This window comes from Pollachius pollachius (genome assembly GCF_949987615.1).
Source record: "Pollachius pollachius genome assembly, chromosome: 20".
Lineage (NCBI taxonomy): Eukaryota > Metazoa > Chordata > Actinopteri > Gadiformes > Gadidae > Pollachius > Pollachius pollachius.
Genome location: NC_136953.1, coordinates 6337173 through 6359561, shown reverse-complemented (window position 1 = coordinate 6359561; position 22389 = coordinate 6337173). Strand labels below are relative to the sequence as shown.

Sequence of the window (22389 nt, the reverse complement as noted above, 5' to 3'; positions counted from 1 at the left end):
CAGGCTCGGTCCCGCCTCCTTAGTAACCTTGCTAGTCCCCATCTTGGATAATGAGGTGACGTAGGAGATTGTGGACACCAGAAGGACTATGGGATGAGAGACATGTGCAAGAAGGGACTTTGATTTATTATTTGGTGTATTAATTGTGAGGAGTCCTTTTCTAATGTCCTCTTATCAGACTATGAATTCGACAAGCTGATGATGAAATTATATTATATAGTATCTTAACATTGATATTGATGTTGGTATAATCTACATAACACAATATACATCAATTATAATTCAGCAAACCTATTCCCATATTTTTCTATCTTTTAGTTTTAGCATGTATGTTGTACACAGAAAAGTATGGGATTTTTATTTTGTATTATTTGGTACATGTATTATCAATAAGCGCGATGAATTGGCAATATAATACAGGGGCGTGTAAAGTTATTTATTAATAAGGAAGCGCGATAAAGACAGGCGAATTCCACTTTAACGCGCGTGACAACACACGTGATCCCAGCGATGGAGGCGGGACTGAGGCTAAAGCTTCCGGACGCTATTGGTTACTGGCCCTGGACTTGGACATCGTTTCCTTGTAAAGCTTGCATTGTCAGGCCCACTTAAAATGATATGTCAAAGGATCAGTTACGTTTATATTTTATTAAGGTCTTTTTTTTTTTTTTTTTGTGCAATAAAGGACACATTTTAAAATGACATGCAAATACAAGTGCAAGTGCAGGAGGGTCAGAAAACCCAAGTAGGCAACTAGCTCCCCTCTACAGAAACAAGATCAAAACATGATCCAGAATACGAAAAAAAATACACAAGTGTGTGTGCCTGTGTGTGTGTGTTTGTGTGTGGTGTATATATATAAATAAATACAATATAAAGTTTAATAATTATTAAATGTGAGATGACCTTCATCTAGGGCCAACATGTACCACAGGGTCATTAGCAGACCTGAGGAACAGAAAACAACACAATAGCCTATGTCACGTTTTAGAAGGGTTAAGGTTATGAAATATTCTTTCCCTAATTTGGAGTGTTGTGAAGCTTTGGCCGCACACAAACACCACTCGTGACTGTATCCATTTCTTCATATCTTCATTGTCACAAGAACGGGAGACTGATGAGAGTGACAGATCTGGTTGATACCGGTAGGTATGTGCGCAAACTTGTTTGACGGCAGTCACAAGTCCACCTTTTATGTGGCTGACTTACAGGGTTTCACTTTTTGCATGTGTACAGTGTAGAAAATCACGAGGCCATCATTATAAAGTACTTTAAATGTTGTAGTATTGATGCTTGCCTCTGTCATCGTGGTTTCGGGGCCAGGTATAACTCAAATAATAAAAATCTTTTTATTCAGATACTAAGTAAACAGACCTGCACCCTGGGGGTAGTTCATGAAGCTTCTGGGGCTCAAAGGAACATCTACAGTATATTGGTAAGGATGGCATGATAAAGAAGTCTACACGCCTATTGGGCCTGGTTGATCTCAGACACTTAAAGGAGGCTGTTTAACAGTTAGTTGACTTCAACCTTATAGGGTGTTGTTTTTGCAACTCAATGTGTGAGCAAAAAACAGTAAGTACTGGTGTTAGCTCTAATACTGTGTCAGTTCCAATGAAGTATTGATGTTAGCTTTAATATTGTGTGGTCTAATGATTTAACATATTTAATCAATTTATATCAGTCTACTACAGGATGAGCTGTGACTTATTTGGCAACATTGTCTTTGCGGGGGATAAAACACAATTGAAATACAATGGAAGGTAAGATTTGGGTCAAACCACAGTGATCTACTTCCACGTCTACACAGGGAAACTCCAAATGCCTTTGAGGGCTGGGGGAATTCCGAAATGTATTGACCATTAGATTTGATCACAAAACATGTTGTTCTCACTCTTATGAAGCATTTGTAAAAAAAAAGGTTACCACAAAGATTCTTGACATGTCAATAAAAGCATGTGAATACAAGTGAGCACAAGTCCCATGAGGACGAATGATCCACCGATCAGAACCATGCGGGCGGACGTCCCCCCACAGGGGGGAGGTGGAGGTCCCTGCACACACTGTTACACTCCGGTCCGTGTTGCTCGTCCAGGAAGTGGCGGAGGCCCCGCTCCCCAAAGTTGGAGGGGCCCCTGGGGCTTCTGGTGGAGTGGATCTGGGGGTCCGTCAGGTAGGTCAGCCCCTTGCCGTTGGCCGACACCACCCCTGAGGAGGGGGGATGGGGAGAGCAGAAGCAGTGAAAGTTGAATGGGGGAAGCACCACGGCTAGTCTATTTGATAATCATTGAATTTAGTATATAATACACGGGAACACTCCAAACATGAACAAGATAACACTTTTTGCCGGCATTTATTGGTTGTTATTCGCAAACAAAGCGGGACATTTTGCGATGAAAACATATCCCGAGTTTGAGATCTCAATCATGGGATATTGCCCAATATCCCGAGGTAACGAACCAATCAAATGGTGCCATCTTAGGAGGTTAAAGTGTAGCACATAGTAATTTCTAATATTAAAGAGATAGCACTGCCTCATACAGGTGTTGTGAAACGCCAACACAAACTCAACCAACAGCAACTCTGAGTGAGGTGGCCATGGTGAGTGTCTCTGGGAATGGGGTGTTACATGTGTGTACACAGGGACACACACACACACACACACACACAAACCTTGGAGGTCGACCACCACCTCTTGCCGCTCGGAGAACAGGTAGGTGAAGTGCCCGAAAGCGATGCCGTACTCCGTGGCCTGGAAGCGGCTGTTCTTCAACACCGTGTTGTTGGTGAGCTTCACAAACTCCCCCAGCATGTAGGGCTCCACCGTCAAGCAACCGATGATTTCCCCCTCCTCCAGGATCTGACGGATTGCACAAGTACCCCAAAATGAATGGAGCCACCCGGGTGTCGTGTCAAGGACATGACCACACACAACATATATCTGCGATTGTTCTCTGTTCTATTTGGATCAAAGCTTCTGTAGGGGTAAAAAAAACTATGATTGAAGCATTATGAAGATCATGTTTGCTTCGAATTACTGTACGGTATGCCTGTAGGCTAGGTCATCTGGTGGACTATTATCTTAAGCATCTCATATTCTCATTATCATTATTTTGCGTGGATAGAGTCTCTTAGTTTGGTCGGGATTTGACCTAACCTAAGCAGTGCAAATACCTATTGGGCTAGACAAGAACAAAAGTACTTGGAAACAACAAAATGCTAAAGTTAAAACACTCAACGTGTGATATATCTAACAGTACAGTATCGAGCTCTACCACAACCTGCTAGAGCTGAAACCAAAACTATGCTTTTCAAAAGGGACCTCCTAATGGAGGAACAAAGAACAGCTCCGTGTCGTTTGGCGGCGTTCACATCCTCACCAGAAGAGCGTCGGAGGGCAAGAAGAAGATCTGCGCTGTGATCTTCTGCTCGTAGAGTTTCTTGTTGAACTGGGTGACGTAGTACTGCGACGTCATCTGTCTCTCCACGTCCTTCAGGTGGAACTGCATCTCCTTGGGCTTCAGGTAGTCCTTCCCCATGTAGCTGGTTGGAACCACGTCACAATAGGAGGATTAGTAACCTAACAATAAAAAACACTGTATTGCCCAGGCTTACAGGAAACAGACACGGCTGACGTGTATTTAAACAATAAGTGTAGAGTAGACGGTGTACTATGTGAACTATGACCGAGGGATACATATATCGGTAGCCTCATAGCATTATTGCCTAACTTGTATTTTGGCTAAATTGTGATATCTAACCTAACTCTACTCTCCTAACCCGGCTGATTCACTGTACCTCATTGGCTCCATCATAAGCCAATCAGAGTGCTTTTTAAATTCTGTAATCACTAGTCAGCAATTTTACTATCGATTGTTGACGCTAAATACAAGATGAACCGCAAAATCTGACTTGCAATTATGCTATCAACATGCAACCATAAGACGTAGCCTTAGCCACGTAACACTAGAGGTGAAGATTTCTTTTTCAGCTGTTGCCCCCCCCCCCCATCGATGGGATATTCAATTCACGTCGGTACCAACGAGAGCACAACGACCAGCACAAGGCACTTCCAGATCAATCCACATGGTGCTTTAAAGAACGCTGCCGGTTCGCTGCGCCTCATTGGCTATATCCTGAGCCAATAAGAGTGCTCTTTACATTCATAATCCCTATCTGCCCAAGTCATCCATTCGACATAGCAATGCTGTGCTACCTGCTGAGGCGTTCTTCCTGGTGGAGGAACTGAACCCACAGGGCGGCTCTCTGCCGGCCCTCCTTCCCGCTCGGCTCCCCGATGTACACACAGGTCTCCCTGGACGTCCACAGGCCTGTCGCCCTGGAGAACTTCAGCTGGAGGCCACCTGGTGGGGACGGAGGAACGCAACGGTCAGCCCCGCTTTCTTTAACTCCATCATCATTCTTTTTTTTTTTTTGAATCCATCTATTCAAATGTACTAAACGGTTCTACACAACAACTCAAATTTCCGGACTTGATCGCGAATGTTCACAATTAGACAGCAATGTGTGCAGCGCCAACCGCGCGATCCTGGTATCGAGACGCCAACCGTGAAGCAGGACTTACAGTAAGCCTTGTTGTGGTCCTTCAGTTTGAACTTGGTCTCCTTGCTCTGCAGCCTCCACAGCAGACAGTCATGACAGACCCCGGCGAGCAGGGCGTGGTAGTCCTGCTCCGTCAGCAGGTACTGTTTCCCAGGCTGGGGGCTGGCCAGAGCGCCGGGCTCCCAGCAGCTCCGGCAAGCGGCGTTCCTCTCGGACGCGCGCCTCGTCGCCTCCGGGTCCGGGACGTCGGCGGGACGCTCCGGATCCCCCGCCTCCAGCTCCTTGAAGGAGGAGCCGGAGGAGGGCGTGTCCTCGGTCGACGGCAGCTCCTCGGTCGACGGCAGCTCCTCGGTCGACGGCAGCTCCTCGGTCGACGGTAGCTGCTCCGCCGACGGCAGCTGCTCCGCCGACGGCAGCTGCTCCGCCGACGGCCGCTGGGCGCCAGGTTGGACCAGAGGGCCGCGGGACGGGCCCCGCGATCCACTCCTGGAGGGGGGTAGGACCGGGGAGATCCTCTCCCACGACGACTGGGAACCGTAGCTCCGACCCAGAGAGCCGAGGGATGAGCCCAGACTGAGCCGCGCCATGGGACGCGTCGCTCCTCCGACGGCCAGGGGTCCGACCGGACCCTCGTCCTCGCTCGTCTCTGTATCTATGGCCGCCTCCACCCACTCGAACGCCTCGCCGCCAGAGACGGAGGAGGAGGAGGATGTGTGGTGCATCCTGGGTAAACCAGAACCAAGCCCACAACCACCCACGTTGGCTATGACTTGATCGCCGCCGCCGTTGACGACCCCGTGGTCCGCGGCACCGCTTCCTGCGGAGCCGCCGCCACTCCCGGGACGAGACCCGACGCTGCTCACGTTCTGCCATGAAGACCCCAGGCCATCCCCGCCATCCGACTCCTCCTCGCTTTCTGTCAAACCTTCAGCGGCAGGAGCCAGGGCCCGGTTCCTCGGTGGCCCCGGGCGTCCGCCCGGTGTGTCCGCTGCCCCTTCCTCACGCTCTCCGGACTCCACCGTGGTCCCCATGGCGGTGACGGACAGCCCGGCAGCACCTCCGCCGCCCGCGGTACCCTCCACACCCCTGGTACCCGGGGACTCACAGATGGACTTGTGGTACCCCTGGAAGCGCTCCATCAGGCGGAAGAACCCCGCCGGCGTGAACCTCACCGGCCTCTCCTCCGCGCCCTTCCGGTAAAGATCGGGGATGAAGGAGCCCGGGTCCGAGTTCGGCCAGGGCTCCGCGCGTAGCGTGCGCTTGACCTGACCGACGCGCCGCATGACCTCGGCGGCGAGCCCGTCTCTCTCCTGGGCGCCGGGCCGGCAGTAGTCGTAGAAGAGGGCCAGGGCCTCCTGACAATCCGCGGTCGCCCGGCCTAGCTCCGTCTCGGAGGCCAGCCGCAGCCACCGGTGGACCACGGCCAGGGAGTAGGCCGCCTTGATGAAGGTGTGCAGCTCCTGCTGGCTGGACACGGGCTGTAGCTCCGTCTTGGTGAGCAGGCCGATCTCAAAGGCCTGCTTGGCCTGCAGGAGGTAGTGGCGTCGGTCCGCGGCGGGGCAGGCCAGGGAGAAGCTGTAGGACTGCAGGCACGAGCCCTGAGCCACCTGCGAAACGTCCGTGACTGCGTGTTCATTGTGGTGCACAAACAATGAATATGCCTTTCTGACATTTCCTGTCCCAACCCCGGGACCACAATAAAGCCAAGAAACAACGTGTTCAGAGGTCAAATGCAAGGAGGAAATAGTGTTGAGAATGATTCGGGGCTGGAACGGTAGGCAGATGGTAGTAGTTAACCACAACGGTAGAGTTAACGATAAAGCCCCAACCCCCGATCTTGCGACGGGTCACCATTGCCTCAGTGTTTGAGGCGTGGCGCAAATAAACGTTCCCTGCCTCGCCCCCTAACCCGACATCAATACACGCCCCTCCCGCCCTATCGCAATCCACCTTACACAGAGGCGCCCTTTAGCAGTGGTTACTATGGTTACCCACCACGTTGGTCAGCACGTAGAGGGAGGCGTACTGGCTGTACACCACGGCCAGACGGGCCGCCTCCGCCGCCGCCAGGAGCCGGTGGACGCCGGCTCCAAGCAGGGACTGTTGGGTGAGCAGAGGACAAAACAAATCACAATGTGGCACCGATGAACGTACTGTAACGTTGAACTCGTACGCCATCGCCACGCAAAAAAAGGGAGTCAAACAGAATTACATTTTTAACCAGAAAGGTAAGTTATTTGAAGAACTTATGAGGTATAAAACAAGGCAAAACAAATGCAGAGGGATAATTAGTTTAAATGGGGGGAAAGATTTCGATAAGCAAAGTACCCACTTGAAAGAATAAGGCAGGAGAGTGCCTGCATCAACCGGAAGGCTGCCCCACTGAAGGAGAGTGAGGACCTAATCACATAACCCCAGCCTCAGTACTCACACCCTCAGGTGTGGTCAATTTGGTCATTATGACTCTGAGGCGAGCCCTGCCCTTGTAGTTGCAGCTATGACCCATAAGGGGGTCATAGTGCAGGGGGTCGTCACAGTACACACGCATATATCGACACCCCGAGGGCCCCGACCGACCGTTCAGGCCCGCTGTCCACTCACCAGGTCGACGTCCGGGTTGTTCTTGAGAGCCTCGAAGTCCTCGTCGTTCATGGACACCAGTATGTTGGCCAACAGTCCCAGAGACGTGCCGATGCCCTGTTCCGCGCCACAACGACACACAGCAGAGTTAGCACACAGCCACAGGGAAGAGAGCGACGGCAGGCAGCCACACTAAAGGGCAGGGGGCGAGAGAGAGAGGACCTTTTTATCAGGTTGAGGAAGAGCGAAGTAGCCGATCAGAGAGGCCCAGATGAGCTCGGCGGCTTCCAGCCATAGGCCTGCGACGAGGAGGAAAATCCCCCGCAGGGAATACCAAGTTAAAAACACACACACACACACTGATCATCCTCCGAAACTAAACCCCCCTGCCCCAGTTTTAGGGGCCGTCTCGACAGCGTGCCCACCTAGCTTCTGCAGGACCAGTCCTCGTACTTGCACGCTGACTGCCTGCACGAGCAGCTTGTCGCTCTCCGAGCGGTACGTCCATTTCCCTGCATTTCAAGAGGAGGGATTAGTGGGTAATAGGCGGGTCATTGTTGACTGAAAAATGTGGGTCAATAGAATTATGCAAATAGTGCGAAAAAAGGTATACACAATTTGCATATTCATCCACTGGTTTGTAGGTTATTTTATTTGGAATTAAGTAAAGGGATAATGCCCGACGAGGTGTCCATTATCAGGAATTAATGGACGACGCGCAGGTGTGAACCGTCTAAATGGACTTTGCGGCGGTTGCCTCCGCGAAGTCCATTAATGTGAATCGCTTATACCACGGTCACTTGCCAAAGAACATAAATTAAGACCATTCATTTATATTTTCATGCGTTTTACAATCAAAATATAACGTTTTTCACAAGCCATAACTTTGTTTCCCTGGTAATGCCTGAGGGTTTGACTAATTCCTGGAGCAACCATTACCCTCCCGTAAGGTACTTATGCAACGGATCATTGTTCACTACTCCAGTAATTAGGACGGACCTTAGCTACGACTTGGCAACGGGAGGTGTTCTAGTCCGCTCAGCTATGCGCCAGAGAGCTAACGTTATGCATTGTACATATTTATGATTTGAAATTCGTCCCAGCCTTTATACCACAGATACTATAGGGTTTATAGTAGTGCTGTCAGTTTAACGCGTTATTAACGGCGTTAACGCAAACCAATTTTAACGGCGTTAATTTTTTTATCGCGCGATTAACGCTCTTTTGGTTTGGCAAACATTGTCGTTTTTTCACCTGCTGTCTAGCAACAACTAGTCACTTAAGAAAAACTCCAAAACCATACCGGATCTAGCTACACCGGAAACAAAACAACAAGCACGCCGCACAAAAACTCCTTAAAAGTGTGTGCGTGTTTGTGTGTCACTCTGTTTGAGCCTGGTACTAGAGTTCAATGTTGTCATTAGCTGTTACCTCTTTCCGACCAATCGCAGTTCAAGGACCACCTGGGCTGTACCACTTCGGAAGGGGCCGCTCAGTTACTCCCCTCTAGACAAAATCGACTTGGTTGCGACGTTGACAGTTTTTGAGTGTTACGGCTGTTGAGTGAGTGAGAGGTTGTGGGCGCACAGCTCAGGCTGTCGGACGGCGCTGCAAGAAACTTTTATAAACGCAATATTGTTATCCCGCAGTAATCAGCCCCATAGCCCCGAGACGTTAACGGCCCACCCCAGCTCTCCCGATTACCACTCCGCCGCCGTGTGTGTGTGTAGGTGTTATTCGATAGCCTGGTAATGTGTATAGGCCTTCGTACGGTAGGAATATTCATGCTGGTTTAAATAATAAATGTTATAGTATTTCCCACCTTTAATGAGCAAGAGTTTTGTTCGAAAGTTCAGTGATTGAAACAAATAAAAGCCTGGGCTATTGAAGTTTTACGGTAGGCCTACCACTGTCATGCACCTCCCTGATGTCAAGTGGACCGGGTTGAATTCACTGCGGGTCTCTTCTTATATCCATCTTACCAAATATATTTTATTACTGTCCTTCTCAACACTCTGATCTCATTAAAAGGCTAGCAGCACGAAATCAAGGGATATTTAGTATATAAAGAAATGTGCAATTAATCGCGATTAATCGCGAGTTAACTATGACATTGATGCGATTAATCGCGATTAAATATTTTAATCGCTTGACAGCACTAGTTTATAGCATATAACCGCGTTTTCTGATTACAGTTTAATGCATTTTTCATAATTAACCAGCTCTCATTTTGAAGGCTGAACAGACAATTTGACTGGAACTACTTAGCAGGTGTCCGTATATCAGGAGTTAATGCACGCCCTTCAGACAATCAGAATCGAGTATTCCCCCAGACCGTGGTATAATAATGTTTAACAGCCAGGTATATGGGGCCTACCTGTTGCACCGTTGTTAATGATCAGCATGCTCAAGATGAACTCTGCCTTGTGGAGTTTACCTGTGAGGGGAGGAATGACTTCATACACATTTTCTATTGGTTCATACGTTTCCTATAGGTTCTTAAATACAGCCATGTCTCTGTGTATTCATTGTTCTTTATTGGCTTTGATCATTTTAAAAAGGGTGTCAGATAGTGTGATTATAGGGGGAAAACAATGATGACAATTAAACTAATATGTTAGGGATAGGAGAGTAAGGTGGTATGGGTGATTTGACTCACAGCCAGAAGGTTCTGTGCTTGAACCCCAGTCTACCTGTAGACAAACCCCTCCCAACTCATCAAGGACAAGCAGCTAACAGGGCATGCACTGCAAAACACTTTGGATAAAGGCCCCCAGAGCCCTCCCCCTCTAAGCCCACCTCACCACCACCTCACAGCCCCCCAACCACCAACCCCCTCACCAGAGTTGAGGTAGACCCTGGCCTGTCTGATGACCAGCTGGGGGGCCACGGGGGCCCCGGGCTGCCGTCGGTGGAGCCGCTTGGTGATGCTCAGCAGGCGCCGGGACTCGTCGCTCCAGTACAGGAAGCGGTCCACCAGAAAGACCACCGCCAGCGCCTCGCACGCCTCCCAGGCCAAGATGGCCGCCTTCAACAGAGCCTGGCCCAGCGGGGTCACATTATCTCTTTAATTTTAGTACAATATTTTTTCTACTGTTTGAACATGTAATGCCTGGGTGGGGACATCACTTATGTGAAACAATATTATGATTAAAATAGTAAACATTTTACTTAATTAAATTAATTAACTTAATTTAAATATGCAAGGCCATTTGGATTAGACGTTCATCCATTTTGCTCCAATATACTGTTTGGTAAATACCTGACTCTCAACTTTGAAAGCAATACTGGTATACACAACACTACCTACTATACAGGTGTACTACACAATAATAATGATAGAGTCCTCCAGGAACATATCTTGAATATCTTCTCTAAAGTAGGCCCTGGCTACGGGCCTACTGTATGAGCAAGCAGGGGGTCCAAGGGGCAGGACCTAGCCACCATACGGTTACCATTAATTGTGGTAGATTTCGGCTGATGAGGTCGGTGAGGTTGGTCTTGTCCTGGGAGCTCACGGCCTCCTTGTACTGCCACTTCTCCGGCACAAAAGGCCACTTCATCTCCACAGCCTCCTGGACAAGCAGGGACAGCTCCGCGCACAGGGCACCTGCCGGGGGAATATGGGATGAAGAAGCAGCTTCATTGAAACAAGAAGAAGGCCCCCTTCAAAATACTACTGCAATGTTTTTCCTGAGCCCCGTTATTTTGTATTGTACAAATAAAATACATAAAATAATTGAAACGTAGCATTCAAATACGTACGCGTGTGCATATGTCCACATCACACAAAACCCATGATTCTCTTCAACAAATAAAGTGGCCCCTTCAAATCCCTGCCAATGTACGCAGAAATCACAGGGTGAAAACTGCGACCTCTGTTGACTTACTTCTGGTACTGCGGTGATTCTGCCTCGCCTCCTCGCTGGCTTGGTGTGGCTGTCCTCCTGACAGCGCTACCGCTTCAAGGCACTCCTCCAGCCAGACTCCTATCTCCTGGCTGTCCATGGTCAGGGGGCAACTAGAGTAGAGTAAAAGTAGAGCCTCTAAAGGTTGAGTCCGAAATTCCGCACGCCTTAGGTCACAAGTGACGATTGCCTAATGTGGGGAAAACGAAATGAATGGGTTTTTCCGAGTCTAGGACCCGGAAATGCTTGATTAATGTTTTGGTGAAAACCAGGAAGATTAAAGATACATATTCAACAGTTAACTTAAACAACGCAGCCCAAGCTATGTTTAATAACTAATAACTAATCACGAAACATTGTCGATGTAGCCTACGGTCACAGTGTTGCACCCACCTTAAGTTACATTAAGGAAAAGTCTCCACACCAGTCTCAATCATGGACCTACTATTGACCTACTCAATGTGCGTCACATTAACGCACGATTACAATGTCCGTATTTTTCAGATAGCCTACCTGCACACACTAAACAGCTCTTTCATTATGTTCTTATGGGGAATTATTCTATTTTATTTTTTTTTATTTTTGTACAGTAGGCTGATTGCTGTTTTTTTCTATTTGTTTATTTACTGTTAATTATTGTTTTTGCACTAATTTCAAATACAATTGGACGTGTTAAACCTACTTGTCAATAGAGTCACACCAATTACATTGACACAAATTGAATGATTATATTTTTAAAGTAAAACTTACTTAATTTGCTTAGATCCTCGTTGTATGCTGTAGGCCTATACATTTTCCTTTACTGCACCAACATACCTGGTATTTGCAAAATACATAGCCAACCAAGTACCAATAAACACAGAACGGCGATGCTTCCCTCATCCCACCATCAGAGGGTTCTGTTGGATTGCAGTACTGATGCTCCACTTTCATTAGCAGTCCCACCACCAGTGGATTTTAGTTGGACCGTATTGCGGCACCACTTCCACAATTCAACCACCAGGGATGCTGTTGGACCTTATTGTGGTACCACTTCCACCATTCAACCACCAGGGGATGTTGTTGGACCTTATTGTGGCACCACTTCCACCATTCAACCGCCAGGGAGAGCTGGTGGACCTTATTGTGGCACCACTTCCACCATTCAACCACCGTGGAGTGCTGTTGGACCGTATTGTAGCACCACTTCGACGCTTTTACCACCAGGGGTTGCTGTTCGACCGTATTAGGAGCAACAGCTGGAACATGAAGTTCAACAGTCGAGACGACTGCGGCGGCAACAGCACACCAACTCGCATCCAACACTCACTTGGGGTTTTACGCTGTGAAGCGTTGCACACGAAACATAGAACAGTGAATTGAGGACAAAATACCTCGGATACACACTGTACTTGGCCGACATTAACTGTAGAAGGTTAGTGCGTTACCTGCGCGTAACAGTGTGTCTCTCTCGCCTCTTGTATTTGTTGTTACCAGAAAGGCGTTTCGAGTTTGGATGCAAAGGTCTCATACAAGTACCGCTGCAGAGAATGGCACGGACAGTCTTTAAACTTTGAAGGTAAGTCATGATGACGTTTTTCTTTATTGTTGTTGTCGGTAGTCGTGGTTAACCAGATGTTTTTGTAGGGAGTTTAGTGTCCTTTAATCTAGTGTAGTGTTTAAGTCCTCTACACTGTTAACAATCCACACACACGCACGCGCACACACATACACACGCACGCACGCACACACACACATGTACACACACGCACACACACAAACACTGCATGGTTATAGATGTAAGTTCTGTACATATTTTCGATTTGCGCATATATTTGCAATGCATATCCACCTTTGCCTCCGGGCTTTTAACAAGCATAGCCTACATTTTTTTCTGTATATCTATAATACATGCTACTTCTATAGAAGAAAGAAGAAACTTGCCGTTATCTGTTTCTTGCGTAACGGCTCGCATTGTCTGCAGGCTACTTTATTATAAGCCCACTGTAGAGAATTATGCCACTGTTAGTTTGACCACGGTGTCCTATTTGATAATTCCGCCATAATTCCGCCTACATGTCTTTTGCTTACAATGGTATATTTTGTCTAGCCTACCACGGCTGCAGAAGATGAATGCATGATGCTGAACATTATGTATTCATCGGCCATGTGCGCAACGTCTAGTCCTCGGCAACTCGTCATGAAAGAGCATGATATGGGGCCTTTCAACGCCTCAAACAGTAGTTATCTTGTCAGCGGGGAGTAGTCATAGTGAAAGGATTACTTCCTCCCTTTATTGAGAAAGGATATTTGGAAACTAACCGAGTAATGTAAAACTCAAACGTGACCAACTCTGTTTTGGATGGCCTTGTGAAACCTGGCAGCGTGGTGCGCACGCATCTCCGAGGCTGAACCGGAATGCGGCCACGAATTCTTTCCAAGTAAATAGTGCTGGGGCGCTAATGACTTTGTTGTGATCCCATAACGCCATTGTCCCCTCAAACCTCAGGGGTTACGGTCCACGTCCGGGTCACTTTGCAGCTTTCTGTCCACGTCGACGTGTGAAAATCCTGTTGACGAAGCAGAAATAGACTGTTGGAGTTTAACATGGACTTTTAACTTCTTTAGTGAGCTGGTTTTGGTGGTTGTCTGCCTACGCAGCCTCCCTCCACCTGGCACCATCACCATGCTGTTAGCTTTGCAGACCAAGAACAGTTGTAATACACTCACCCAAGACACAGTGGGGAATAACGTGTGGGAGAACAGTAATTTAATATTGGGTTTGAGTATAATAACTCTAGTATTTGTGATATCAATGATGTAACGGTCTAAGATGTTTGCCATGAGAATACACAATAAGAATACACGTAGGCGGTCACTTTTTTATTCGGCCCAATATCTGAAAACTAGTTACAGCCTTACAGCAACTTAAATTATGGTAGTGACAGTGTTTGACTCCCTGACGAGAGGTTCTGGGTTTGATTCCCAATGTCCACAGCCTATCCTGTACAGGCATCCGTGAGCAAGGCGCCCTAACTGCTACCTGCTCCTGCATGACATGCAGCTGAATATATACCGTTAAGCCCCTTTAAATGAAAGGACCCTCTGGACCGTAGCCACACAAAGCCATTCTGTATTTGTATTGCATTTGCTGCCTTCGCATCCCCACACAAACACCATCACTCCGGTGGCTGATTCGTGCCTCTACTTTGCTTCCCCCTTTGCGGCACTCGATGTAAGCCGATGTCCAGAGGCTAGGCTATTTATACAGCAACCCTCACACACAAGGGCCATTCACAGTGCTTGACATGGACATCGATTGCATTTGAATAAAACCCAGAAAGGACCGAGATTAAAAGACAATCATTTAAGAGACTTGAAATACATAGGAAACATAAGTATGTTTGTAAGGAGGTACAATAATAAATGATACCAATGCAGACATCGTTTGTTGTTGTTGCGATCTGAAGCGATTGACAACAACAATCCAAGCTGTTTTCCAAAATAAAAGTCCCACCCCTAGCTGCCTGCTCATCATTATTGAGCCAGATTCACGATTGGATATAGGGAGGACCAATCCGCTGGTCCGAGTGGTCGGTATTGAGATGGGCCTGTCCGTGTTTTAAATAAACCGCCTCTGGTGTGTGTGGCCCCACCTCCGCTGTGTGTGGTTTGTCTCATCTCAGACTCCATCTGGACTAGTGATGTATTGAGGAGGTGGGGGTGGAAGGGTGGGGGGGGTTTTGACTTCATTAGTGCTTAATCAATTTCTGTCTCCCCCTACTCCCCTCCGGCTGTCTTTGGGTCTGCCTCTCGTTCTCTGTCTCGCCGTTTATTATCAATCTCTCCAAGAGTCTGTTTTTCTTTCTGTCTGGGTCCATCTGTCTCTCTTAGTCTTATCTATCTATCTATCTATCTATCTATCTATCTATCTATCTATCTATCTATCTATCTATCTATCTATCTATCTATCTATCTATATATCTATCTATCTATCTATCCTTCTCCATCTTCTTCTCCTCTCTCTTTCTCTCTTTCTCTCTCTCTCTTACAAATAATTTATTTCTCCTTTCTTTCTATCTCTCCTTCTATCTCTGTCTGTTCTTTTCTGCTTCTCTCTCCCTTTCTCTCTCTACTTTTGTCTCTCTAGGTCTCTCTCTCTCTCTCTCTCTCTCTCTCTCTCAGATTTATTCTCTCTCTCCCTGTCTCTCGCCCTCCTTCCATCTCTGGTATGTGTCACCTGGGCCTTTCTCTTCGTGTCAGCATCTCTCCAAACTCTCTCCTTCTCTGTCTCTTCTTTCTCTGACTCTGCTGTTCAGAATGGCTCTCAACCCTCACCGTAAATACACACACACACACACACACACACACACACACACACACACACACACACACACACACACACGCTTGCTGGCTTCGCACATGCACACAGAGACACGCACACATACAAACTCAAGGATTCACATTTATGCACAAACACACACATGCATGTGTGCAGGCATCATGCTCACACACAAGTATGCACAAAAGTATACAGGCTCCGCACACACACAGGCACACACACACACTCCCATGAAGTCAAGTTGATGGACTGAAAGGCCAGGGACACGCTCATCCTGTCACTACTCTTATAACCTTTAGAGAGAGCTACAGAAAGAGAGGGAGAGAGAGAGAGACAGAGAGAGGGACAAAGAGAGAGAGAGAGACAGAGAGGAAGAGAGAGAGGGGGAGGGAAGGAGGAAGTGAGAGAGAGAGACAGAGAGAAAGAGACAGAGAACGGGGCAAAGAGAGAGAGAGACAGAGGGAGAGAGAGAGGCGGAGGGAAGGAGAAAGAGAGAGAGAGAGAGAGAAAGAGAGAGAGAGAGAGAGAGAGAGAGAGAGAGAGGAAGAGAGAGAGAGAGAGAGAGATAGGTTGGGGTTGGGGTGAGTAAGAGACACAGAGAGAGGTAGAGAGATTTCCTTCCTTGGTGCGGTCCTACGTGTTCCATCTAGTCTCTGGTGCACACCATCAGTAAACATTTTCAACGCGTGCCATCGGAAATGGGCAAACCATGCCACCGTACTGTGGCCGCTGTGGTGGCTCTCGCTGTCGAAGCTCATAGGCGAGGATTAAATCAGTTGTGGTTGTTTTTTTCGTAGAAAAACTCATCTGACTAGCAGAGATACATTATGGTTGGTTGCAGAACAACAGATTGTGTTTCTGCATACCAGGGACTGTGGTGGGAAGTTGCTGAACTACAGCCCACTAAAAACAGTCGCTGATGTTCCTCTTTATTATTTACAATCCAGAGACAGGTCCTTATGCATGTAGGGGTTTGACAGTGAATACAGATAGAGGTTATTAAGGAGCAGGTAGGGGTTAGACAGTGAATACAGAGACAGGTCATTAAGGAGCAGGTAGGGGTTAGACAGTGAATACAGAGACAGGTCATTAAGGAGCAGGTAGGGGTTAGACAGTGAATACAGAGACAGGTCATTAAGGAGCAGGTAGGGGTTAGAAACTGAATACAGAGACAGGTCATTAAGGAGCAGGTAGGGGTGAGACAGTGAATACAGAGACAGGTCATTAAGGAGCAGGTAGGGGTTAGACAGTGAATACAGAGACAGGTCATTAAGGAGCAGGTGGGGGTTAGACAGTGAATACAGAGACAAGTCATTAAGGAGTGTGTGTGTGTGTGTGCGTGTGTGTGTGTGCGTGTGTGTGTGTGTGATAGTGAATACAGAGACAGGTCATGAAGGAGCAGGTAGGGGTTAGACAGTGAATACAGAGACGGGTCATTCAGGAGCAGGGAGGGGTTAGGGGTCATCTTGCTGTAGGACGCCTACAGGTTTGGCTGCGGACATTGTGGGTTCGAACCCAATCCTTTTGGTTAGTGGTGGAAAACCCTAACCGTGACACTATCCCGCCTCTACGCCCCCAATGGGTTTGAATCCCCATTGTCCACAGTCTAACCTGCAGGCATCCTTGAGCAAGACCCCCAAACTCTTAGGAAAGATTCCCTTCAAGGGGCCTCTGATGAGGTCAACTACTCAATGACTTCGGGGCGGTGTCCCTGTAGCGTGTTTTGCTGGTGAAATGTGCTGGCATGGCACTGGGAAGCAGTTTTTACTGTCTAGTACAACTAGCAATGTTAGTGCTTTAGTTCCTACCATAACATGGCTATTACAGCTAGACATGTTAGCGCTTTAGCTCCTAGCTAAACATGGTAGTTCTTACTTATTTTTGTTCATCCATAAGCAGCTTGCCTGGACGAATACCTTACAGTTTGGATTTGTGAAAGCAGCTGACTTTAGGGGGCTAGAATTGATGTGTGCCTAACCTTTTATGAGATTAAACGTTTGTTGGGTAACTGGTGTAAAGCAACGGTGACGAAAACCTCAGAGATTTTCAGAAAAGTTCTTTCTTTTAAGCTGTGTTCGCTCGATCCTCATTGGAAACTCACTGCGGAAGGTCAGAGCCACTCAGAGAAACAGGCTATGTGGACAGCGGCCCTTAAAAAGCAGTAACTTTCTGTTGATGATTAACGACTATAGTGAGTTATTATTATTAATATTATCAATAATACATTTAGAGACTTCCCTGTGTCCTTGCTTCCCCCTACAGCCCCAGCGAACACAGGGCCGTGTAGGGCCTTGGTCTGTGCTTCATACACCCCAGCTGTTTGTTTGGATTAAATGATAAACAGGAAGCAGTGGCAGATGGCTTCTTCTGGAAGGCAATTATTAGTGGCCATTTTGCTGTATGGACGCATACACGGGCACACACACACACACACACACACACACACACACACACACACACACACACACACACACACAGACATAAAGACATACAAAACAGACAAACAATCACACAGGCACAAACGATTACACACAAACCACAAACAAAACACACAAACGCACACACACACACCGACACAAACGCACACACACAGGATGTACAAAGACAGACCTTGTTGTGTGTGGATAAAAGCCTGCAGTCTGGTGACCAGATAAGGTGAGTGGTTAAAAGGGGTTCCCCATTCTCAGAGTTTATACCGGCAACATACAACTTAAATAGATATTGAGCAACAGCTGTAGTGGGAATTGCTTAGGATCTTTGAACGATGGATTCGGTTTCCTCACGATTTGCAGCTAATTTGCGTACACGATGACCTGAGTTGTGTTTTTCCAACTCTAGAGCAGGCAGAGCGATGCGAACGACCTATACCTCCTCTGGGAGTTCAGACCGTAACTCCCGATATTTGCATGAGTATCTGTTGGCCAGGTCGTTTCCACAAAGAACTGTGTTGTCGTTCGGCGTTATGTAAATCAGGTCCGATAGCCCAGCATCCAGCAACCTTCTCCCTTACCCCTCAGCTTAATAGTGCTGCTGGGTTTCCTCCATCACTGCTTACTGAGCCTGTTCTGTCATACTGTGAAATGTTCACTGCCAATGTGATATTACCGGCATTGAATAATACATACTAACATATGTGTCCTTATAAAAGTTACTTTGAGTCTAAACAGACAAGAGCTGGGAGGATATTTTTATAGTCCCAAATACTCGAATATTGTGCGATAAACTAGGAATATTTTTGACTACAGTCGACTGAGTACGTGGTTTGAAAGGGTTCTTGTGCGTTCGTTATTCAATAAAGAGTTTGCTTTATTGACTCACAATCCAAACTGGTATGCACAATCTGTGCATACCAGGTCACTTTCAGTATGCACAATGTTATTCCGGTTGGTAGCAGCTAGGCAATTAGCATTAAGATTAAAACTATGGTTGTTAGAAATCAGTCAGCATGAGATTATGACACAACCCAAACCTCAATATGAACCCACCCTGGCAACACACACACACACACACACACACACACACACACACACACACACACACACACACATACCCATAAACACACACGCACAAACACACGGTGCTCTGTAGTTGCCATTCGCAGTGCTTCATTTCATGGGTGATAACAGGAAGTTAGAGTCCTGACCTCAGCAGTACAGAAAGTGTGTTTGTGTGTGTGTGTGTGTGTGTGTGTGTGTGTGTGTTTGTGTGTATGTGTGTGCATTTGTGAGCTAATCAAATATGAAGTACTCGTAAGTAGTGTTTCAAAATGTATACACATGCTCACACACACCAACCTTGATAGGACCAGCAACACAAATATTTTACATATGTACCCACGCTTAGTCTCAACAACAGAGTCATCCTTTTTCACCTGTGCATTGCCAAACACACATACACACACACACACAGACACAGAAAACACACAAACATAGAAACGCACACAAATAGCTTGGGTTTCACGCTGAGAGAGTCATCCTCTTTTGCACCTGTGCATTGCAAGGTGCCACCCACCCACCCACAAACCCACACCCACACACACACACACACACACACACACACACACACACACACACACACACACACACACACACACAGGTTGATCAGGAATAAACTGCAACTGTCCACTATATCTGATAGATAGTGAGAAGGAAGTTGGTGTATGTGTGTGTCTGTGTCTGTGTGAGTTATTAAAGTATTAAGTACTAAGTGTTTCAATATAATAAGTGTATAAACACATGCTCACACAAACCAACCTTGGTTTCATAAGCAACACAAATATTTACATATGAACACACACTTCGTCTCAACAACAGAGCCATCCTTTTGCACCTGTGCATTGCAAAAACACACACACAAACACACACACACACCATCACTAACACACCATCACACACACACACACAAACAATCACTTACACACACACCACCACTAACACACACACACACACACACACACACAGAAACCCACAACCTCTTTGAAACAGACAAACACACATACACAGAAACGCACACTATCAGTTTGGGTTACACACACACACACACACACACACACACACACACACACACACACACACACACAGACACACACACACACACACACACACACACACAGAAACACAAACACACATCTTTCCGGTGTTGGCTATGTACGAAACTCTCACATGGGGGAAGGAAAGAAATATTGAGGAGGAAACAACTATACAACGAACTCAAAACACACTCACACACATACACAAACACACACACACATACACACACACACGCACACACACACACACACCCACACACACGGGATAGATCCTGCATGCTACGCTCGAGCCTAGTGTCGCGTTGTTGTGTTGACATCGTGCGAAATAACGATGCTTTCGGGGGGCATTCGAAACAATACCATCTCTCTAACTCGTCCAACGCCTTTACTGTTTCCTTCCGTCACACAGTCACTGCTGTTCTGCGATATCAACGACGCATTTCGTCTCCAAACTCGTGTATACTACGTCAGGAAGAAAGATCTTGTGGGACTGGGCAGGGTTTTTTTGTCAGGGTTTGGTACAGTGGCGGAAGAGGACGGGTTGTGGTGTTACACTGTTATGGGAGAGATATGAACTGAAGACACACACACACACACACACACACACACACACACACACACACACAACCTGCTGTTGCTATTGTTACTGTGTTTCCACGCCAGTTACGAAGACGCCGTCGGCATCTGGACCAGATCTGGACTCCTTCCCATGCGCTATGTCAAGTATGTGTGGGGGTGTAACCCAGGGCACTATAAGGCTGTTGAAACCAGCACATGCACACACACACATATACGCACACAAGCACACTAATGCACACGCATCCACTCACAGACAGACACACACACACACGCACACGTATGCCCATTAACATGCATACACATACACATGCACATGCACACACGTAAGCCCATGCACACACACACACACAAAAACAGCTTATGTTTCTTATGGTTGGTCTAAAAATAGAAAAGTGTTAGCAAGCTTGAAATCCCAAAACCCAGTTGGGACTAATTCAACAGTGGAGGGGTCACAAGGGAGGCAAATAATAAACGCAGATCAGTTAAGAGTGTGCATGGATCAATGGAGTTCCTTTTTTTGGGCGTGGTTTTTCATATGCTAGGTTGTGAACATCTGCGGTGAGCTCGGTTCCTCTTTCGTTGCGCTCCACTCCCTTTCGGGTTCCTGATTGACTATTACGTCATGTCACGAAGAACATGTGTTCCGGAATGTGCTGGGATGTTGTAGAGTCTCGCGCTGCATTTTTTTGGGGAAAGGCAGAGCCAGTGCAGTTCTGTACCATCCTGATTCCAACCCATGTGATAAGATTGACTTTTCATGGTCTGGTCTACGTCCTTCCATCAGGCAACACCCACGCTCCAACTCCCTGTGACCAATTAGTGTAAATTACACACAATGAAAAACGGGCGGAGTCGGGAGTTCCTAGACAGAGGATGGGTGTGTGTTCGCGTGTGTGCGTGTGCGTTTGTGCGCTGCCTGGGGATGGTGTTGATGTAAGTCAGCGTTAAGCTGCGAGTAGCAGTGTATGTCTTAATCAGTGTCCGGTGCTAATTACAGCAGATAAATCCATCCTTCCGTCTGGCTAATAGCTAATGCCCATACAAAAATCCATCAAACTCTTGTTTCCAAGCAAGCCATCGGGAAGACTGTAGAGGAAGCGAACAATGCCCCTAAGTACAAAATAATTGGTGGCTCAATATGTGTGCATATCAACATCAAAGGAAGTTCCAAGATGCAACGATGGCACTCCAAAAGCTTTGAAGCATTTTTTGCCTTCAGTTCTCCCCTTTCAGTTACTGCTCGTGTAGCGACATTACACAGGGATATAAATATACCCGTGACAGGAAACAGATGGTCTTTCCTTGCCGTCTCACAGTCGAAGAGGCCCAACTGCCAAATGAGTTGGAGGATAAGAAAAAAACTAAAAAGCGGTCTTGTTGCGTCACAGAGACTCTGTTTCCCAGGAGGACGGCTGAGGTTTCCACGGCTGCCAACGCCCCGTCCTCCCCACGTGTGGAGCCGTGTGATGGGCCCCTCCTCGGGCTTGTCAACATAACAGGAGGTTATGCCAACACCCCGCCCCATTCACTCTCTCACACACACACACACACACACGTACACACACACGCATCCACGCACACACACACACACACACACACACACACACACACACACACACACACAAACACACGCACGTTTCTCCTAGATGACACAATAGTATGATCAGTGGATGTAGAGTGTGTGTGTGTGTGTGTGTGTGTGTGTGTGTGTGTGTGTGTGTGTGTGTGTGTGTGTGTGTGTGTGATAGTGAATACAGAGGCAGGACATTAAGGAGCAGTTAGGGGAAAAACAGTGAACACAAAGGCAGGGCATTTGGTTCGGGGTCATCTTGTTCTAGTATGAGTTTGAATGGAGGCATAGGGGATCGAACCCCAATGCCTCCATTTCACTTGGTATTCACCCCATTAGC

General features: G+C 47.2%; 2 protein-coding genes across 4 annotated transcripts in view; one reads left to right on the top strand and one right to left on the bottom strand.

The window, feature by feature from the left end:
- Positions 1-651: 651 nt before the first annotated feature.
- Positions 652-11969, bottom strand: alpk1 (alpha-kinase 1). 3 transcript variants are annotated; one of them, XM_079757751.1, is made up of 14 exons: positions 11802-11969; positions 11034-11164; positions 10599-10753; positions 9985-10183; positions 9521-9580; positions 7569-7655; positions 7366-7442; positions 7165-7260; positions 6559-6663; positions 4586-6170; positions 4217-4364; positions 3381-3543; positions 2674-2860; positions 652-2208 (listed from the first exon to the last, which is right to left on the bottom strand). In XM_079757751.1, the coding sequence occupies exons 2-14, from the start codon at positions 11149-11151 to the stop codon at positions 2006-2008; spliced, it is 3183 nt and encodes a 1060-aa protein (XP_079613877.1). In that variant the 5' UTR covers positions 11152-11164; positions 11802-11969; the 3' UTR covers positions 652-2005. The 3 variants fall into 3 exon arrangements, with proteins under 3 accessions (XP_079613877.1, XP_079613878.1, XP_079613879.1); XM_079757752.1 differs by lacking the exon at positions 11802-11969 and adding an exon at positions 11445-11495; XM_079757753.1 differs by lacking the exon at positions 11802-11969 and having other exon boundaries at positions 11034-11173.
- Positions 11970-12359: 390 nt separating this feature from the next.
- Positions 12360-22389, top strand: part of LOC307091217 (RAS guanyl-releasing protein 2-like) — a 43826-nt gene continuing 33796 nt past the window's right edge. Inside the window, exon 1 of the mRNA XM_079758142.1 lies at positions 12360-12609. The gene's annotated coding sequence lies outside the window, so the exon portion shown is untranslated. The remainder of the gene's footprint in view (positions 12610-22389) is intronic.

Excerpts from the sequence above, each read along its gene's own strand:
- alpk1 (XM_079757751.1), bottom strand. The coding sequence starts at position 11,151 with ATGGACAGCCAGGAGATAGGAGTCTGGCTGGAGGAGTGCCTTGAAGCG. Across the intron at positions 4,365-4,585 it reads GGACCACAACAAGGCTTACT|GTGGCCTCCAGCTGAAGTTC; the intron begins GTAAGTCCTGCT and ends CGTCCCCACCAG. Across the intron at positions 3,544-4,216 it reads CAGGAAGAACGCCTCAGCAG|CTACATGGGGAAGGACTACC; the intron begins GTAGCACAGCAT and ends GGTTCCAACCAG.